This window comes from Triticum dicoccoides, chromosome 2A, assembly GCF_002162155.2.
Source record: "Triticum dicoccoides isolate Atlit2015 ecotype Zavitan chromosome 2A, WEW_v2.0, whole genome shotgun sequence".
In the NCBI taxonomy this organism is placed as follows: domain Eukaryota; kingdom Viridiplantae; phylum Streptophyta; class Magnoliopsida; order Poales; family Poaceae; genus Triticum; species Triticum dicoccoides.
The window spans coordinates 732,740,123-732,759,038 of NC_041382.1; the positions used below are offsets into that span (position 1 = coordinate 732,740,123).

Consider the following 18,916-nt stretch of genomic DNA (forward strand, 5'->3'; position numbering starts at 1 on the left):
TCTTTGATACCTACTCACCTATGGCTCGACTGACCACTATTCGAGTTCTACTTTCACTAGCTGCCTCACATGGTCTTCTCGTTCATCAAATGGATGTTAAGACTGCTTTCTTAAATGGAGAGTTGGACGAGGAAATTTATATGGAACAACCAGATGGGTTTGTACTAGATGGTCAGGAAGGAAAAGTGTGCAAGTTGCTGAAGTCTTTGTATGGACTCAAGCAAGCACCCAAACAGTGGCATGAGAAGTTTGAAAGAACTTTAACAGCTGCAGGCTTTGTTGTAAACGAAGCTGACAAATGTGTGTACTATCGCCATGGTGGGGGCGAGGGAGTTATCCTTTGCTTGTATGTTGATGACATACTGATTTTCGGAACAAATCTGAATGTTATTAAGGAGGTAAAAAATTTCCTATCTCGTTATTTTGAGATGAAGGATTTAGGAGTGGTTGATGTCATTCTGAATATCAAGTTGTTGAGAGACGATGATGGTGGGATTACATTGCTTCAATCTCACTATATGGAAAAGATCTTGAGTCGCTTTGGCTACAGTGACTGCAAGCCCTCTCCAACAACATATGATGCTAGTGTGTTGCTTCGAAAGAATCAAAGAATTGCTAGAGACCAATTGAAGTATTCTCAGATTATTGGCTCGCTTATGTACTTAGCCAGTGCTACAAGACCTGACATCTCTTTTGCTGTTAGCAAACTGAGTCAGTTTGTTTCAAAACCAGGAGATGTGCATTGGAAAGCTCTAGAGAGAGTTTTGCGTTATTTGAAAGGCACTGCAAATTATGGAATTCACTACACTGGGCACCCAAAGGTGCTTGAAGGGTATAATGACTCAAACTGGATCTCAGATGCTGATGAGATAAAGGCCATGAGCGGATATGTATTCACGCATGGAGGTGGCGTTGTTTCTTGGAAGTCTTGCAAGCAGACCATCTTAACGAGGTCAACAATGGAAGCAGAACTCACAGCACTAGATACAGCTACGGTCGAAGAAGATTGGCTTCGTCGGCTCTTGAATGACTTGCCGGTTGGTGAGAAACCTGTACCGGGTGTCCTTATGAACTGCGACAATCAAACTGTGATCACGAAAGTGAGCAGCTCAAAGGACAACATGAATTCATCAAGACACGTTCAGAGAAGGTTAAAATCTGTCAGGAAAATGAGAAACTCCAGAGTTATTGCATTGGATTATATCCAAACGTCTAAGAATCTGGCAGATCCTTTTACTAAGGGTCTATCACGTAATGTGATAGATAATGCATTGAGGGAGATGAGTATGAGACCCACAATATGAGTTGTTCACAGTGGTAACCTATTCTTTGTGATCGAAGATCCCGTGAATTAGATGTGGAAGACAAGTTGTTGGTCAACTGAGAGGAGAGTATCCTTACTATCAACAATACCACTCCATGAAGATGCAATACTCTCCTAATCTGCATGACAGGTTGATGTATATCTTAATGTGTTCTAAGTGGCTCATTGAAGCAGAGATGTCGTCCTGCAGAACATCTTTTGAAGAACACACCTATATGAGTCTGATTTTTAAACGTCGCAATCTATGAGAGTAGGGTTCTCTCTAGTAAACTCATGAAAGGTCTCGGAGTATGACGCATAAGTTCCACCCGCGGGGAAGACCCACGGTAGCCACGTATCGGTCAAGGCTTTATGTGAAACTAGATTCACAGAAAACTTGCAGTTCAAGGCCCAGTCCACTGTTCGAGTTGCTTACTAGTGTAGCATAGAGTTCTAGGTGGAAGTTCAACTTAACAGTCTCCCCTAGAGTACCGGTATATAAAACAGTGTTTTGGAACCAAAGGCAAATTTTGTGTGCCTCTGGGATCTGGTGGGGGATTGCTGGAATTTTGTCTATTTTGGGCCTAGCCCAGTAGCAGTTTCAGAAATTCCTAATAAATCCTAGAGGCCCACGCAGCCCATTCGTGCAAGGCAAGAGATGGAACAAAAGTTTAGTCCCACATTGCTAGTTTAGAGGAAGTTGGACCTCTTTATAAGGGAGGTTCTTTCTCCACATGCATGAGCATGAGAACAAGAGGGACATCCACGCGCGCTCCTCCTGCGCCGCCCGCCTCGCCACGCCTCGTCATGATGCGCCGCGCCGCGCCGCGGGTTGCGGGAATGAGCCGAGCTGATGTCTAAATTTTTGCCACGCACGACGGGCATACAAAAAGTCACGTGGGAGTTGAAACGTTTTCTGTAGTGGACACTGAATTCGAACGGCGCGCCTCATCGGCCGCTGCCTGTTCGCTTCGTCTCCCTTTGTTGCTTCACCTCCTGCCGCAGCCTCTTCGCGTCCTTCTCCTGTGCCTATATAAGAGAGGTCGCTCCTCTCCAGAGAGACACAACAGAAGCTCCTCTTCCTCTCGCCACAAAGTTTCGACCACTGCGCTGCTGCTACGTTCTTCCCCATCCCGTCTTGCGGCGTGCACCGCAGGTCGGGACAGTAGGCCTCCGGAATCGCACCTTTTGAGTCTTGTACGGGAGAAGGGTGATAAGGTTTTTGGGGAGCGCTCCGCGCGACTACTGGCTTCTTCATCACGGACTTTGAGGACTACTTCCCCGACGTCCACGACCTCCTCGACGACATGGCAGGCGAGGACACCGACCCCAAGTCCAGCGCTTTTGCTGCTACTGTCCCGTACGTGTTCTTCTCCTTTCTGTTAGAGGTCCTGCTGCAGTTCCTTGTTCTAGTATTTGCCCTACATATGTTAGGCTCTATTTCATATATGCAACTTGTTATACTGACTGCTCTACATATGTTCAGTTACAGTTCATATATGAAGATGTTGTTTACTTTCTCTTTGTCAAATCGCATGGCTTGTTTTGTCACTGTTATATTAGTCATGCTTTATCTAATATTTCTGCTAATAAATCCATTTGATAAATTGCTCATATTTCCATCAGTGGGTGGCGAAAGTTTTGCCAATTTGTTGGATGGCATGGCTCTCTTGTCTTGCGTGTTGAATCGCTGGCTCGTGGAGGAGTGACAACGATGACGCTGAATGGCAACCTTGGCAGTGATCTGTCTTTTCGATGACGTGTGGGTTTTACGTTGGTAGCCAGGTCGGCTAGTGTGTTGCCCTGTGTGGGCGTTTGTATTGGGTTTTGCTCGGCTTTTCGTAATTAACTGAGCAACTCTCTTCTTCTTTATTAATGAAATAAGGCAAAGCTTTTGCCTTTATTTAAAAAAAAATACTCTTGTTGTAACATACAGTTAACTACTTTTGAAGAAAAAAAGACAAATGGAAGATTCTTGGACAATGTTAGACCGACGGGAGGCACCAAACCAGGGAGGGTGGGGGATACATTCGAGCCACAAGTTTATGTTTCTACTACTTCCTTCGTCCTATAATATAAGATTATTTTGCAAGTTGTTTTAGCTTGTAAATCGGGATGGAGGGAGTACATTAGAATAGTAAAACTCGAAAGTACAGGCTAGCAGGAAGATATGTACAACAAATTTCGTACAACTGGGCAGTTTGTAAAGTGCTAGCTACTGGATGACATGTACAACAACAACAATGGACGGTCTGGCCTAGGAGGCGAGCCTCTTTTGGACGACGCCCTGGACGCAGCCGACGAAGGCGAAGGTCCCGACGGCGAAGCATGCGATGTTGAACGCCTGCAGCGCGACCCACGTCGGCGTCCATGCCCGGACCCGGCGCTGCACGCAGTACATCTCGACGGGGAGGTAGATGATGAGCGGCCAGAAGATGAGCGCGCCGAGGAGGCCCAGCACCTCGTTGAAGTAGGGGAACACGACGGCCAGCGCGGTGGTGCTGGCCACGTACGCCGTCCGGAAGCAGACCCGCTGCAGGTTCAGCCCGTAGCGGGGCAGGCCCGGCACGAGCCTCACGGCGTAGGTCCGGCACACGAAGGCGCTCTCCGGGAACCGCGCCTCCAGCCAGCGGTCCCAGACGGTGAAGATCTGCTGGCTGAAGAACTGGTAGCCGCCGAGGATGTGGAGCACGATGCAGGCGTTGGCGAAGTCCACGAGCCAGTAGGGCTCGTAGAAGCCGAAGCCGGTGAGCAGGTTCCCCGGCGCCGCGTCGCCGAAGGCGGCGTAGCCGAAGCAGCCCACGCAGAGGTAGAAGAAGGTGGTGGCGAGCATCGCGATCACGTTCCCCTTCCTCAGGGTGTCCCCCTCCGGCGGCGACGACCGCAGCGTGTCCTGTATCTCCAGGAGCACGATGGAGTACGGGTAGGCGAACGCGATGTCGCCGATGGCCTGGGACACCCGCCACATTTTCTGCATCGGGGTGTGCATCGGGACGCCGGCGACGCTGCCTCGGATCACGCCGTCGCCTGAACAGAGTTTCGGAACGTGTCAGGTTCAGAACAAAAGGTTCAGGTAATTGACTGAATCATCTGACGCGACCGACGCACATACGTACCTATTGTCTTGGAGAGGCCCAGGCCGAGGCCGATGCCGGAGTAGGTGAAGGACATGACGGCGGCCACGACGGAGAGCCAGGCCATGCTGTGGAAGTTGGGGATGAAGGAGAGCACCAGCTGCGCGACGCCGAAGAGCAGCATGAAGAGGTGCTGCTCGCGGTCGTCCGAGGTGCAGCGGGCGGCGCCGCGGCCGTGGTCGTGGTAGCAGTTGGCCTTCTTGATCGCGCTGCCGGCCACCGCGATCGATCCCATCAGCAACGACGAGGAAGGAAGGAAGGAACAAACCGATCGAGCTCTGGTTTGTGAAGTGTTTACCCGAGGCAGGTGGCGGTGGTGATGGTGTAGGCGACGCCGATCCCGTAGAGGTAGAGGTACTGGAGGGAGCCGCAGACGTAGGTGTGCTTCCTGCCGAGCAGCGCCCGGACGGCGCCCATGTAGGTGTAGTTCCGCCGCGTCTTGCCCTCCTCCTCCGACGACGGCAAGTCCGGGCCACCGGGGGCGGCGGGGGAGCGGTAGCAGTGGGAGAGCAGGACGGCGGAGACGTAGGTGACGGCGGCGAAGCAGACCATGGCGACGGGGCCGGCCACCCAGCCGAGCTGCGCGACGCTCCAGGAGAGCGCGAGCACGCCGGCCCCGATCACGCCGGTGATGATGTGCGCCACGCACGTCCAGAGGTTCCCCGTGCGGGCGACGCGGCCGTCGTCGTCGAGCGCAGGAGCGGCGGGCGCGGCGTCGAGGTCGAGGGGCTGGCGGCCGCGGTGCGACGACGGCGCCATTGTCGTTGTTGACGGCGTCGATCCGGGGGACTCGGGAGTCCACACGGGGGAGTCGAGAGTTTGACCGATCTGACGAGATGCGAGGTGATATGCTAGCCGGCATACGTACGTGGCGGCACCTGATTGGTCCGTGGTTCAGAGTTGAAAATACCGGCGCGATGGAGCCGCGTCCGTCCTGCTCAGAGTCTTTGGACCTCTTCTCTCTCTCTCACCAACGGCCGGTCATTTTCTTCTCCCGTTTTCTTGTGAAAGATGCGGCAAAGCCCAACAACCGCTCAACGGCCTGTACCAAATGGCCGATATATACCAAGAAAGTACATTTATTCGATCATGTGCACGTCACATGTCACATCGTAGAGATTTCTGGGATCATCTGATAAAATTTGCCAGATTTATAGGGGAGATGATGAGAGATGGAGTGTCCTAGTGTACGATCAAAAAAAAAGTATCGACGGTCATATTTGCAAAAAAAGAAAAAAAAACACGGTCATTTTATCGGATTTGTATCTGAACGAAATTTACAATGATGCATATTTTTTTATGACGTATAACGCATATATTGTTAATTAATTATTGAAAAACAAGGGCAGCGTGTAAAAGAGAACAGAGAGAATAATGAATATCCATGGTCTTTCGAGTTTCTGCAGGTCCTCATCGGCGTTCTTTTCTCTGGGGCGGCTGGCAGCGTCCCCTAATCTGCATCGACGACTTCCCGTCTGCTGGTTCTATTCTACAAGCTCTGTGTTTCAATATTTTGCTCCCCTGAGGCGGAGGCGTAGAGGCGGAATTGAGTTATGCTCACGAGTCACAAGGTGCCGCCGGTGGATGCAGGAGGAAGAAGACTTTGGCACCTCCAAAGATTTGAATGTAATTTTTTTTCTGCATAAGTGTGCTTGTAAAGACCTGCGATAGTTAATATATGGCCTTGGGCCCTTTCGCATGAAGAATATCCATGGTCATACCGGTCGACGTATCTATAGTTGTACCCGCAAAAAAGATGAAATATCTATAGTTAAAATGCAAAGGGCGCATATCTCGTAACAAACCCCTGCAAACTATGCGATCCGGCCATGAAAGCTATGGTTTCACAGGAATCTCATATACTCCCTCCGTTCCTAAATATAAGTCTTTTAAAAGATTCCACTATAGACTACATACGAAGCAAAATGAATAAACCTATACTTCAAAAGATGTCTGTATACATCTGAATGTAGTCTTTATAGTGAAATCTCTAAAAAGACTTGCATTTAGGAACGGATGAAGTAGACGTTGGTACACTTTCAAACCTTTTTCAAGAAAAAAACAACAGGGTTTTAAACAAGTCTGTGTTTCCGGTTAACAAACTAAGAGCGTCTAATTTTTTTTCCCGAGCGTTTTTATCTATTTATCAGAAAAGTTAAGCAGTCCAAGCATATTTTGGATAAACTTTGAGATGGGATGTTGCTCCTGTTGCACAGTAGCTGGGAGTTGACTGACTACTGATCATGGGAAGAAAAATGATCTGGATGGATAGCTGGTGCCGCATTATTATTGCCACTTGATGATGAGTACTGAGTGGGTGGGTGATCTGGACAAGCTCGATCGGAGAGAAGATCGATTTGTCTCGTCTGTCTCAAAGCCGGCTCGGTTTACGCGCAAAACGCCACGGCCGATCGAGCTGCTGGGCAGAGCCCGCCTTCTCGCTCGACTGCAGGGGTCGTCGTTTTCTTTTTTGTTTGTTTGTCTAGGACACGTTTAGATGTCACATAATTATGTGACATAATTATGTCACATCTAAGCTGATTTTTACTTTGTTTGTGATTTATTTTTTTGTCCTAGTTTTGTTTGTTTCTTGTTGCTGCATTATATATTTGTGGGAGCTTAAATGTGACATTCTTAAAAAAATCTAGACGTGAATTAGGCAAACTGTTTCTCTTTCTTTATGGAGAAGAAGACGAGGGAAGCCCAACCACCACTGCACAAACACTGCACAGGCTGTGGCGATCCTACACTTGCTCGATGGCGTGCACGTCGCGTTCAAGTCACGGGGATCTCCGCGACCACCGGGTTAAACAACGCTGGCGAGGGGCTCGCATGTCGCCCCCCGATTTGCCTCGACCCGGACTCGGGATTCAACAAGACTGTAGGGTGACGGCGAGCTTTGCCGCGCCATTCTTTGACCGTGAAAGTGTGGAATAAGTCTTTTTTAAAAAGAAATAAAAAACTGAGGATCAAACCTATCCTAACCTAACCGAGTCGGTGGATATTTCTGGTTTATTCGATTTATAGTTTTCAGTTCGGTATTTCCATCGCTAGTTGTTTGGTGTTCAGATGTATTTTCGATTTTTATCCTACACAAACCGGACTGAGCACATTCAATATGGACTACATACTTTAAAATATGTCTGTATACATCCGTATGTAGTCCTTATTGAAAGGGGCGTGCTACGGGTCCACCTGCTGATATTTTTAAAAGATCAGCCGGCTCGTGAGCCGTCGGATTGCCGCATCAAGCGAGTCGAGTGTGACTCCAGAACTGCAACATAGGTCTTGTTGCGGAATTTTGTTTGCAACGCCTGTTTTGTCACGAAAAAAATTTACAACTAGGGTTTTGTCGCAATTTTTTCTGCAAGTGAGGTCTTGTTGCGGAAAATTTCCGCAACAGAGGTTTTGTTGTAAAACTAGACCCGTCATAGACTATTACAACACCACATATGTTTCTGAAACATAGCCTCTGTTTCGAAAGCGCGTTCGACAAAGAACGACATGTGAGCTATCAATTGGACGCGTGTCATGCAGCGGAGGTGGCGAACGCGGCCACTACGATCCGTCGGATGATGGTAAGCTTTTCCCCTATTGAAATCTCTAAAAGGATTTGTATTTAGAAACGGAGGGAGTACAATGGAGGTAACATTTCCACGTCTGAATTCAATTTGGATTTCTTCTTTGGGGTCCTGGTGGTGCACCTGTGTTTCAGACAACCAGGTGGTGATCAAGGCCTTGAAATATCACTGAAACCAAAACAACCCTAGAAGCTAGAATTACATCTTGACATTAAGGTGCCTTTGAAATGCAACCACGATGTTGAGAGAAGCCTTGTGGATGGCAGTTATTGGCAAAAGTATCACATAAAGTAAATTTAGTACTTATAAGAGATGATAACTTTATTCATGATAATTAGAGGAAGGGAGATTACATGAGTAACATAATATGGGACAAGGTAGAGCAGTAGTAGACATCGTGTACACTAGAAATAAAACCGCAATGCGGTGATGACTTATTTTTCCTTCTCACTTGTTTTCTTCTCTGCCGGGACATCATCCCTGTATTAACAAAACAAACAAAACACATATTACGGCCTCAATTTGAAAAGGATTCACAGTATGCAATTAGACAGGTAAAGGAGGATGTCATTCTCACCGTAGGAGCTCCCTCAACTGTTCAATGTGGATACCAAGTTCTTTCTGCTTACATATTAGTGTCTCTAGGGTCTGCACGTACAAAGAAAATATCACTCAGCTGATGCTTAGGCTGCAATTTCTTAATTAAGTGTCTTTTCTCACCTCCTTGGTCTGAGCAGCACAGTCTTCAAGTTCTTGTATCTTCCCTGAGATCTGTTCACTGGCTTGTTTCTGATGAGTATTTTCACTCATCTGATTAGCAACCTGTTCCATACAGATTTGCAACAATTAGTAACTGGAGAATTCCCATTTCATGGGGAGTAGTTAGGCTATGAGGCAAAACCACTCATTCGAAAGGCATGCAAGTAATATCTGCTAATCTGAACTCCCGAAGTGCAACTGCACGACTGGTTCACGGTCAAACCATAGCAGAAACATTTGAGTTTTTTTTTTATACTTTCTGTGCTATGTGCTATCATATGTGCTGTTCCAGTTTTTAAATGGAAGTATACAAGGGCAGAAGCATAATTTCAGTAACAGTATCAAGACCTGATTATCCTCTAACAACAACATGCCAAGAGTACGTTTCCTACCACACGTGGAATCTACATGTCTTGCTGAAGGCTCCTGCAAATGAAGTGTCAGAAATCCATAATGCATTCTTTGCAAGGGAAAGGAGGGAGAAAACGAGAGAAGATAGGCGTATGTTTCTTCTATTCTGATGTGACACTTGGTGATGAAATTGAGGTGGGAGGGCAAAAGGAAGATGAAATGAGTAGATACAATGAAGGTGTTACACTTCTATTTTTCTCCAATAGATATTTTCTTTTGATGGGAAAGGTCCCTATGTTATGTAATAATAATAATTCTGAAAATCAGCCACTGAAGAAGAAAGGAAACCTCAATGGAGAGATGAGGAGGGGGCAATCCAGGAAAGGAAGCTCACAGGTATGAGATTGTTTTTTTCTTAATTATGCAGAATGCCCGTGTGTTGCTATGAAACTAATTTAAAAAATCATGTATAGAATCGTGGCCACACAAAAATGACTTGGAATTTAAAGAACAGGGCAACTTAGAAAAAGTAAGACTAAAAATAACCATACGACATATTATGCAAATCCAAGATGGTAGAAATTGTGGGGAGATTGCCCAACCAGTTATGAAGATACTTTGCTGGAGGAGAGGAGGTGGCATGGAAGGATGTCCATCACCGCCACCAACTCAAATATTTATGGGAGTGATAAAGATAAAAGAGGGCAGTAGATATACTAAATCAAGATTAAAACTTGAACAACCATGAAGTATCTAGTCCATAACACCTACGTTGCACGGATACTTGGATACGTATCGGATACGCGATACGGGTATATGCCCGATATGCCAATTTTCTAAAAACATGGATACGGGGATACGTTTATATATAGATGTTACATATATTAATTATTACAAATATGAAGAAAAAAATTAAGGAGGTTCTAGGTCAAAGCATGCCTCAATACGATTACCCCTTTCTTTTCTTGCACTTACTAGTACACTTCCATTAATTGGCAGGGAGGTGTGCCTAGGTTTGCTGTTCCAATCAGTGCATCGATTCTCTCTTGCTCACCTTTCAATTGAACAAAAACATTGACAGACATGTTTTCACATGAACTCATGCCCATGTTGGGAATCTTCAAAAGGTGCGCCTTTATTTTTTAGGGGATTTCACGTCGAACGAGGGGTTTCAGGTATTCAAAACGTGTCGCAGAAGTATCCTAGGAGTATCAAATATTATTTTCTTTTTTATATCAAAATATCAAGGGATACTTACGGGATACGTATCGGGAAGTATCGGGGCAGTATCCGAGTATCCGGGCAGTATCCGGCTGGATACGCGCGCTTTCTGAAGTATCCGTGCAACGTAGCATAACACTTGAAATTGAGAAGTATAATACCAACACATGAATGGCCACTGACCAAACAACACTATTGTAGCTCCTACTGGGCAATCCAAGGATAGATTTCACTCAGCCAAAGCTAAAGTTGCAAACAACAATACTAACAAAATAGCCTGCTTGCAGTTATAGAAGTCATCTTATTGAAAGATTTCCCACTTCTCCAAAAACTTCCTAGTTACAAATATACTCCCAACAATTAGTTCAGCTTCCCAGCAACTTTTGAACAAACTTTAAAAGAAGCATCATACCTCACCTTAGAAGCACGGATAATTCCAGCATCAGTCCAAGGTCCTTTATCTTGGAGCAAGCACCCTCCAGTTGCAGAACAAGTACACGTTCCACCCAAAAATTCAGGTAAATTGCTGCAGGAAAGAGCAAATGTCATTCTCCTAACATGTAAAAGTAGCTTATAACTTGATGCACTTTACCTTGGCTCAACAGCTTCTAGTACGGTGCTGAGGTAATTGGTCCCCAAAACCTTACAAGTAGCACGTGAGTAAGCACAGTATTCAGTGATTCAATCTTTTGTCCAAGAACAATAATTGGCACTTACAGAAAGAAAACATGCGCTACCTGAATCTTTTTTAAAGTTCTTGCCTCCATAAATGCTTTTAGTACTTTCCACAATGCTCTAAATCCAGAACCAGCGTTGATTATGTAAAGTTGATGTAATGTCTGTATCATAAATCAAAGCCATATGAATATATTGTTGAAACTATCTTCTGCTGAGATTGGAAGCAAGAAATCTAGAACTAGTTTTGTTTCCGAACAACAGGATATTAGCCATAACTGGCTCTGTTTTTATGAAGATCCATAATTTCCCAGCAAAAAATTCGTAGGTGCTAATAAGCAGCAGAATTTAATGGAAAACAAAATAAAATAGAAAGTCATTCCTAACACTCTCATGGTCATGTATTAACTATCTGCGGCATAGAATAAATAAATAAAGAGAAATAAAAATCTAGACTATCGGATTAGACAATAATTTAAGTAGCGCGCTGTGCGGCATTATAGCTCCGCTATAGTGTTTGGAGGGGCTTCACGCTAAACGCATCATGTACAACTTAGCGTCATTTAGCACGCCATAGAGTCAATTTAGCTCCAAACGTAGAATGCCATAGCCTGCTATTTAAAACTATGGATTAAGCATAGCAAGGATAGAGTTGGATTTTATATCAAGTCGGCTAAGAATCTGGCAGATACCTTCACAAAAGCTTTATCATGTGTTGTGATAGAAAATGCATCAAGGGAGATGGGTAAGAGACCCACATGAGTTGCCATGGTGGTAACCCAGCCTATGTGATCGGAGATCCCGTGAAGTAGGACCTTGGAAAACAAACTACTAGTTAACTGGAGGAGAGTAACTTTACTAACCCATTCCGTTCGAGATGCAGAGCAATCTTTGGAAGAGCAGACCTATATAAGCCCAACTGCTGGTTACACAGTCTATGAGATAGGGTAATCTCTAGTAAGCTCATGAATAGGCCAGGAGTGTGACTAATATGCTCCACAAGCGGGGTTAACCTTCGGCTGCCTAGTACCAGTAAGACAATTAGTGAAACTTCTTTATGCCAAACTGACAATTCAAAGCATAGTCCATTGTTCAGTTGCAGAGAAGTGTAGTTCTTTGCTCTAGGAGGATGTTCAACCTTACCGGTCTCCACTGAAAATACTATACTGGTATATCAAAACAGTGTTCGGAATAGAGGACAACACAATGGGCCTCCAAGATCTGGTGGGGGATTGTTGAATTATAGATGGGCTTTAGGCCCATACAAACAATAAATCCTGCAAAATCTCAAATGCTCATGTGGGTTGTCATGACATGGTCGGAAGTTTAGTACCACCGCGGTCTCGGAGGAGAGGTGAGACAAACATATAAGGGATTCTCTTCCACATGCTATTGGAGCAGATTCTCTTCCACGTGCTATTGGAGCGGATTCTCTTCCACATGCGATTGGAGCTTGAGAAGAGGAGTGGTACAAGCGTGCTCCTCCTCCGCCGTGCGCGCCTCATGTTTCGTGAACGAGCCAAGCCGAGCTCAGACCTATGTCATGTGCGCTTTATATTTGCCGGCCAGGAACAGATAATTAATTAATTGTGAGTCATTAACGGACGTGTTATGTAACAACCATATCTGAAACCGTCGGATTGTGGGTTGTTGCCGACTCGGTCATGGGCCTAGCACCACGTCTTCCTACCCGACCGCATATATATTGGGGGCAGTGGCAACCCTAGCCGTCACCTTATCAGATTGCATCTACTTTGCCTCCTAGCGCATAACCCACTGTCGTTCCTCTCGCTACTACTGCTTTCAGCAATTCCATCCCATTGACCGCGTGCACGGCTATGTGGGAGAGCAGGCCTCCGAAACCCCGCCTTTTGTGATCCTGCACTGGGAGAAGGGCGATTAATTTTTGAGGAGCGTCTCGGCGCGACTGCTCGGAGCTCGCTGTTGTTCCTCTTCGTCCTCTACTTCGACTACGTCCTTGACCTCCACGAAATCGCCATGGGTGAAAACTCCGAAGCCACAAAAAAGGCGCCGAGGATGCTACCTGGGCAACTGGAGGTATGATCTGTGAATCCCTGTTTTACTGGCTTATGCGTTTCCGGTACTCAGCACATTAATAGATATGTCGTTTCTATAACTAGTACGCACTCGCATGTTTACAGATCAGTATGAGGTTAATACTGCTACTGCTATCATCATGATTTATTTATGGATTAAATTAATCATAATATTGCTAATTTTCCGAACATTTCCTACCTGATGATTCATGGGACTACATCAGTGATGACATCCAGGTCTAGATACCTGGCAGGCCCGAGGACTAGCTTGTTGTTACGGCCTGGAAGCCCAGTTGACGCTGCAGTGCCATCTTGCACTACTGCTTGCCGATATCCAACATCTCAAAGTTCAGTTTCATTATCCATTGGACTGCAGGTGCATATCAACCTCAGGGTTCCAGTTCCATGGCCATGGGCATGCGGCACATGACGAACTAGCAAAGGCACACCGCGAAATTGGTCGGTGCTACCATCTGTGGCGATGACCTTGTGACAGGAAGACGCTTCCATGAAGGGCTGGTTGACAACATCATGTACCTCACCATGGAATACCATGGGACTACTGTTGTTACTGATGACATGCCACTGGGCCTGATGAAACTAAAAATGAAGAAGGTGACGGCTAGGATGTCGAGGATAATGACAAGAGAGACATAGATGAAGAGGCGAAGGAGAAGACTAGCTACTCACAAACACAAGGTTTATCACGTCGCCAACATCCACCATATCAAAATCACCTTGAAAAGAACCTTAGGGTTTAAAGCAAACGGTTTAGAAGTTGTTATGGTCGTGAGTGCACAAGGCAGCAGGAGATAGGCCTGTTCGTGAAGGCATTTGATAGGTTATGTTAAAGATATGAAGATTAAGAAAAGGAATAAATAAGTGATAAATATCCTTGTTGGATACTGTTGGCTCAATATGAAAGAGTCCAGTTAAATTAGCAAGGGTTCAATTGAATAGGAAGGTAGATTTATGGTTAGGCCTTGAGTTCGAAACTTTCAATTGAGCTTTTAGATGAAGCAATGAAATCCCAAAGCCTAATAGATCACTTCCACGTCAGGAACAACCCCTGCTGCAGCTATTGAGGGCGAGTGCCTGATCCCTGGTCTTCAGACCATTATCTTATCAAAGCTATTATAGGCCAAGGTCCACAACAAAATAATTTTTTAGATAAATGATTTTGAACTTCGGGATTCTAGTCTTCCAGGAACATAGTCAAGGGTCTAACATGGACATTTTCTAACTAGATTAGATTACCTCTGGGTAGTAATTGCTGTCAATCTTCTGAATTTCAATGAACATCTCTCGTGCAGCTTTTGAAAAATTGTTCATGCCCTGAAATAACAGGAGTATCCAAATGAATATTTTGGTACATAGTAAAATAGCCTCATCATGTGCTAGTGCTGAGTACTAAAACTAATAGCTTAGACATATGATAGTTTCATGAATGTACATTGCTGTTGCAGCCAAAAATTCCTAATGTAAATAAAACTTGACAGAGGAACAGCCTTAAGAATGAACCAAGTTACATGACAACAAAAACAAATTGAGTACCTGCTTCCAAGACAAAAGCTTGGCCTCAGTATCAGGCAATGAAGAAATGATCAAACAGCTATGCAACTACCCTCTTCAATGAAACAATGGAATTAATGTATATAGCGCTGAGAAGAAGATTTCACAGACAGCAACGCACCAATCCTTTGACATCTAATATGGCTGTTGTAGAAGATATGTGCTTCTTTGCGGCAACAGAACATGCAGGATATCTCAAAGATAAAGTTTTCTCCTGTTCTGATATATGATATTTTATATATCTATCAATACTAGTCACTTGCATGAGCTTACTGAGATCCACTGAGCCAATCCGTTCAATGTATAGTGGCCTTCCAAATCTGTCAACTCCATGAAATCCATGAGGATAGCATCGTTTTAATGCGTCAAATTCTTCAAATTTAAAATCCTGTGACATAGAAACACCATTTCCCCTTAATATTTCAACCAGATAACAATAATACTGTGGAACTAGAAATGTAGAAGGATACAAGACAATTACGAGACTCTTTGGACAAATTACAAACAGAATATTTACAAATGACAGCCATGGCATACCTTTGCAATGGTATCAACAGCACAATCCTCACGCCATTTCAGCATATTCAAGAACATCTCTTTTGCCTTTATTACATTGAATCCTCGCATTCTCAGAAAGCTACATGATGAAGATAGCAATCAGATCAAGTCCAACTTCAATAAAAAATAAGAGTACGTCTGACCTCCTAACTGTTGAGGTGTAAAATATCTCCCAGTTATTTAGATGGATAATTTGGTGATGTAACTATGTATAGAAGTATACAACATAGTTTCTGGATATTGGATAAAACTTAGATACCGTAGTAGGACATGATGGTCATCAAACTTCTCTGGAAGCTGGTTGGTCGCAAGAAGTGACTCCCTCAACGCTTGCACAGACCGCTCTTCCTTCTGGTCATGAATACCATTGGCAATACTCTGAGAAATTTTGATCTTGCTGTTCCTTCTAAGTAGTTGCTCAATAGATCTGAAGCTCATCTTTGATACGGAGCTGTTTTTGTTATCCACTTGCAGGAAGTGCCAGTAAGGTTCAAGTGGAAACTTGGTAAATTAGTTCTGAAGCTGTGGTATTGAACCCTTCGTAAAAAGAAGGCAGGCCATTAGAAGCAGGTTTGACTCCATTACATTCGCTTGGCATTCCACTTTCTTTTATTTGATCCAACAATGTAAGCAAGCATACACAAAGCAGAAAGGAAAGAGAGTTTTAACTGTGCAAGTCCATGGGGAAACAATATGGTAGTTATGGTCATTAGTATTCTGTGCTGCGATTTATTTTTTCTGTAATACCATCAACGTCCCTGATTTAAATTTTAGAGTTTAATATTTTATAAGTTAAGAAAAGAGGAATATTTAAGACCACCTATCCTATATAGCATAATATACTATCGTGAATTTCTGGCATCACCAAGAAAAGAAGATGAGGAAGGTATTCAATAGACCATCATGTTTGCCGTAATTTGATTGGCCAACAGTAACCCATTGCCAAATATAGCTAGATACTTGTGATTTATTTTCTGTTCATGGATGATGCTTTGCTTTTGTACTGCAATATTAATCTGGCCCACGCAGAAGATGGAAGAACTCAAGAATTCCACTTCTGCACGGTCCAACTGATGCACATCAGTGCAGCTACAATTTAAGGCGGCACCGCAAGAAAATTAAGAAAGAGAAAATGAAATAGTCACTAGTGCAATAGGTCCACAGCGTCGTCTGAGCACTGATAACCGTGCGCAATTCCGCTAATTTTGAATGCATGTTTCCTCAAAAAAAAAATCAAATGCATGTCATGTATGCACAAACATAAGGAATTTGCTGTTCTGCAATCTCAAGAACCAGCATAGGATCTTACCTAGGGTTGAAGCTCCGGGATGCTGCTTGTGAGCGCGCTACCAATTATTTTGCGAATAAACCAGGAGTCCTCCTCGTCCTGGACTTGGAAGATATAAAATGGGGGCTGGGTCTCCTGGGCGTGGCATTACGTCGAACGCCTGGTGGGCATGCGGCGGGTGCCAGGCGGAAGGGAAAGGATGCTTCCGCGGGCGGCAATAAGAGGAATCCGGCGTCTCCCTCATGGACACGGCGCCGGAGAAGCGACGTGAAGCGGCCGCATACTCCTCCTCGGCCAGGCCCATCACGTGCGGCTGCCGACTGCTTCGCTCCGAGTGCGCGGAGAATCCATTGGCGTCGCTCGGGAGGTCTTAACGCCTTCTCGCGTCACTGACATGTGGGGGTGGTGTGTATCGCCCTTGCAGCAAATCAGGCTTTTTTTAGACAAATTGCAGCAAATCAGGCGCCTCGCGTCTGTCGCTACATGGGCCTGGCCCATCTCCCAACTGCAGCCACGAGCGAGCGCACGCGCGCATGGCCGTGTTTAGTTCGTTTTTTCCCTCTGATTAGTAGTAACTGTGAGCGACGCGAGATTGTAAAAAAAAACTGTGAGCGACGCGAGATTGTAAAAAAAACTGTGAGCGACGCATCAGCACGAAATTGAAATGTGCGTTTTATTCCCGTAAAAAAAAAAGAAAGAAATGTGCGTTCTTTTGCTAAATAAACAACACAGGTCGCTAAATTAATAACTGCGTGTCTGGTTTTCACAGCGTTTTTTTTACGATTTTTTGTTTTTGAACCGGTTTCTGAGAAAACATCACAAATTCAAGAAATGTTAACGAGTATGAAAAAAGTTCCGGAAATTTTTAAAAATACAAATAAAATTAAATGCATGCAAATTCAACAACAATGTGCACGAACTCGAAAAAGTTCATGAATTAAAAAATTATTCATGACATTCAACAATATCATGAAACAAAAAATGTGCATGAATTTTAAACATGTTTGTGAATTTGAAAAAAGTCATGAAATTGAAGAAATGTTCCTAAATTTAAAAAAATTCACATTTTTGCTAATGTTCATGAATGTGAATAGTGTTAAAACAAATCACTAATTTGAACTAAATTATGAATTTTAATAATGTCAATTAATTCAAACAAATTTTCATGAAATTTAAAAATTATGTATCTACAAAATGCTAGTGAATTTAAAAAATGGATGTGAATTGATATGATGTTCACGTATTGAGAAAAGATCATGGAATTAAACAAGCTCAAAATCACAAATATTTTTGAGTTCAAAAGGAGTTAATGTAATTGAAAAAATGTTTGTGAATTAAAAAACATGCATTAAAAAAATGCTCACGAATTCAAATAAAGTTTACAAATTTGAATAATGTTCACGAATTCAAATAAAGTTTTCAAAATTCAAATGAAGTTTGTGAAATCCAAAAAATCTCGAATTCAAGAAATATTAATATTAATGAAAAACAATTCATGAAATTAAAATGTGAATTTGAATAATAAAAATGAAAAGAAAAGGAAGAAAATTTAAAAGGATAAAGGATAATGGAAAAAAGGAAAGAAAACCGATTAAAAAATAAAGAACAACGGAAAACTTTGAAGAAAAAAATGATAGAAAAAAACATATGGAAAGAGAAGAGCAGGTGAGCAATGGAGATGATGCTTATGGCGAGGAGGGATGGTGCCCTTAGCGACCACAACAACATGAGAGAAGAGCATCCATGGCGGCAATGATAGCAAAAAGGTGAGGAAAGGCACGTCCATGGCAGCCTTTAGAAAAAAAATGGAGGGAGAAAAAGGATAGATAGGATCATAGAAGAAAAGGAAACGAGTGGATGATAAGCCGTTTATAAAGAGACAAGGTTAAAGAGAAGCGGTAGCGTGGGCGCCAACAACGCGTGGTGCTGCACAGAACATGCGAAAGCTTGGCCCATCGGCGGTGATTGTTCATCTTATACGTTGCGACGTACATAATGTCTTCTCTGCATCCTCCACTCCACATGCCTCGCCCGCTGTCGTGGCGTCGCCATGTCGATCTCGGATGATGTCCCGGCCACTCACCCGCACATGTGAAGTCTCGTCCTCGTCTATGCTGGTGACACCATGGGCACCTGCATTATCTTTGTCTCCAACGAGGTCTTGATTCAGCCTCGTGGGAGACACATAAGCAATACATCACCCACGCGTTGTGGCTTTCACGCGGAATTAACTTATCCAAATCTTTTTTTCAGGTAACTGATAAATAGCTAAAGTGTACTCCCTTCCTCAACAAATATATACAGCCCATTCAGAGAAAAGTTAGAACATCTTATACTTGTGACCGAGGGAGTACAATAATTGGACTCAGCCAGACGAATGTTTTCTTGACCTGATGATCCACTTGGGAAAGCGCCCC

General features: G+C 44.1%; 2 protein-coding genes across 3 annotated transcripts; both read right to left on the reverse strand.

Annotated features, from left to right (window-relative positions):
• Window positions 1–3,454: 3,454 nt before the first annotated feature.
• LOC119356744 (probable amino acid permease 7) lies at window positions 3,455–5,254 on the reverse strand. The gene is made up of 3 exons (XM_037623722.1): window positions 4,736–5,254; window positions 4,420–4,646; window positions 3,455–4,330 (listed from the first exon to the last, which is right to left on the reverse strand). Exons 1-3 carry the CDS (start codon window positions 5,194–5,196, stop codon window positions 3,561–3,563), a joined length of 1,458 nt encoding a protein of 485 aa, XP_037479619.1. The 5' UTR covers window positions 5,197–5,254; the 3' UTR covers window positions 3,455–3,560.
• Window positions 5,255–8,334: 3,080 nt separating this feature from the next.
• LOC119356745 (phosphatidylinositol/phosphatidylcholine transfer protein SFH11-like) lies at window positions 8,335–16,887 on the reverse strand. 2 transcript variants are annotated; one of them, XM_037623723.1, is made up of 12 exons: window positions 16,521–16,887; window positions 15,471–15,748; window positions 15,191–15,290; window positions 14,775–15,041; window positions 14,339–14,416; window positions 11,087–11,188; window positions 10,942–10,991; window positions 10,767–10,875; window positions 9,126–9,203; window positions 8,739–8,840; window positions 8,596–8,666; window positions 8,335–8,498 (listed from the first exon to the last, which is right to left on the reverse strand). In XM_037623723.1, the coding sequence occupies exons 2-12, from the start codon at window positions 15,647–15,649 to the stop codon at window positions 8,453–8,455; spliced, it is 1,182 nt and encodes a 393-aa protein (XP_037479620.1). In that variant the 5' UTR covers window positions 15,650–15,748; window positions 16,521–16,887; the 3' UTR covers window positions 8,335–8,452. The 2 variants fall into 2 exon arrangements, with proteins under 2 accessions (XP_037479620.1, XP_037479622.1); XM_037623725.1 differs by lacking the exon at window positions 9,126–9,203.
• Window positions 16,888–18,916: the final 2,029 nt, after the last annotated feature.

Coding starts and splice junctions, on each gene's coding strand:
- LOC119356744 (XM_037623722.1), bottom strand. CDS start 5,196: ATGGCGCCGTCGTCGCACCGCGGCCGCCAGCCCCTCGACCTCGACGCC. Junction 4,647..4,735: donor ACCACCGCCACCTGCCTCGG/GTAAACACTTCA, acceptor GGTGGCCGGCAG/CGCGATCAAGAAGGCCAACT. Junction 4,331..4,419: donor GGGCCTCTCCAAGACAATAG/GTACGTATGTGC, acceptor AACTCTGTTCAG/GCGACGGCGTGATCCGAGGC.
- LOC119356745 (XM_037623723.1), bottom strand. CDS start 15,649: ATGAGCTTCAGATCTATTGAGCAACTACTTAGAAGGAACAGCAAGATC. Junction 9,204..10,766: donor GAATTATCCGTGCTTCTAAG/GTGAGGTATGAT, acceptor CTTCATTTGCAG/GAGCCTTCAGCAAGACATGT. Junction 8,499..8,595: donor CAGTTGAGGGAGCTCCTACG/GTGAGAATGACA, acceptor TTGTTAATACAG/GGATGATGTCCCGGCAGAGA.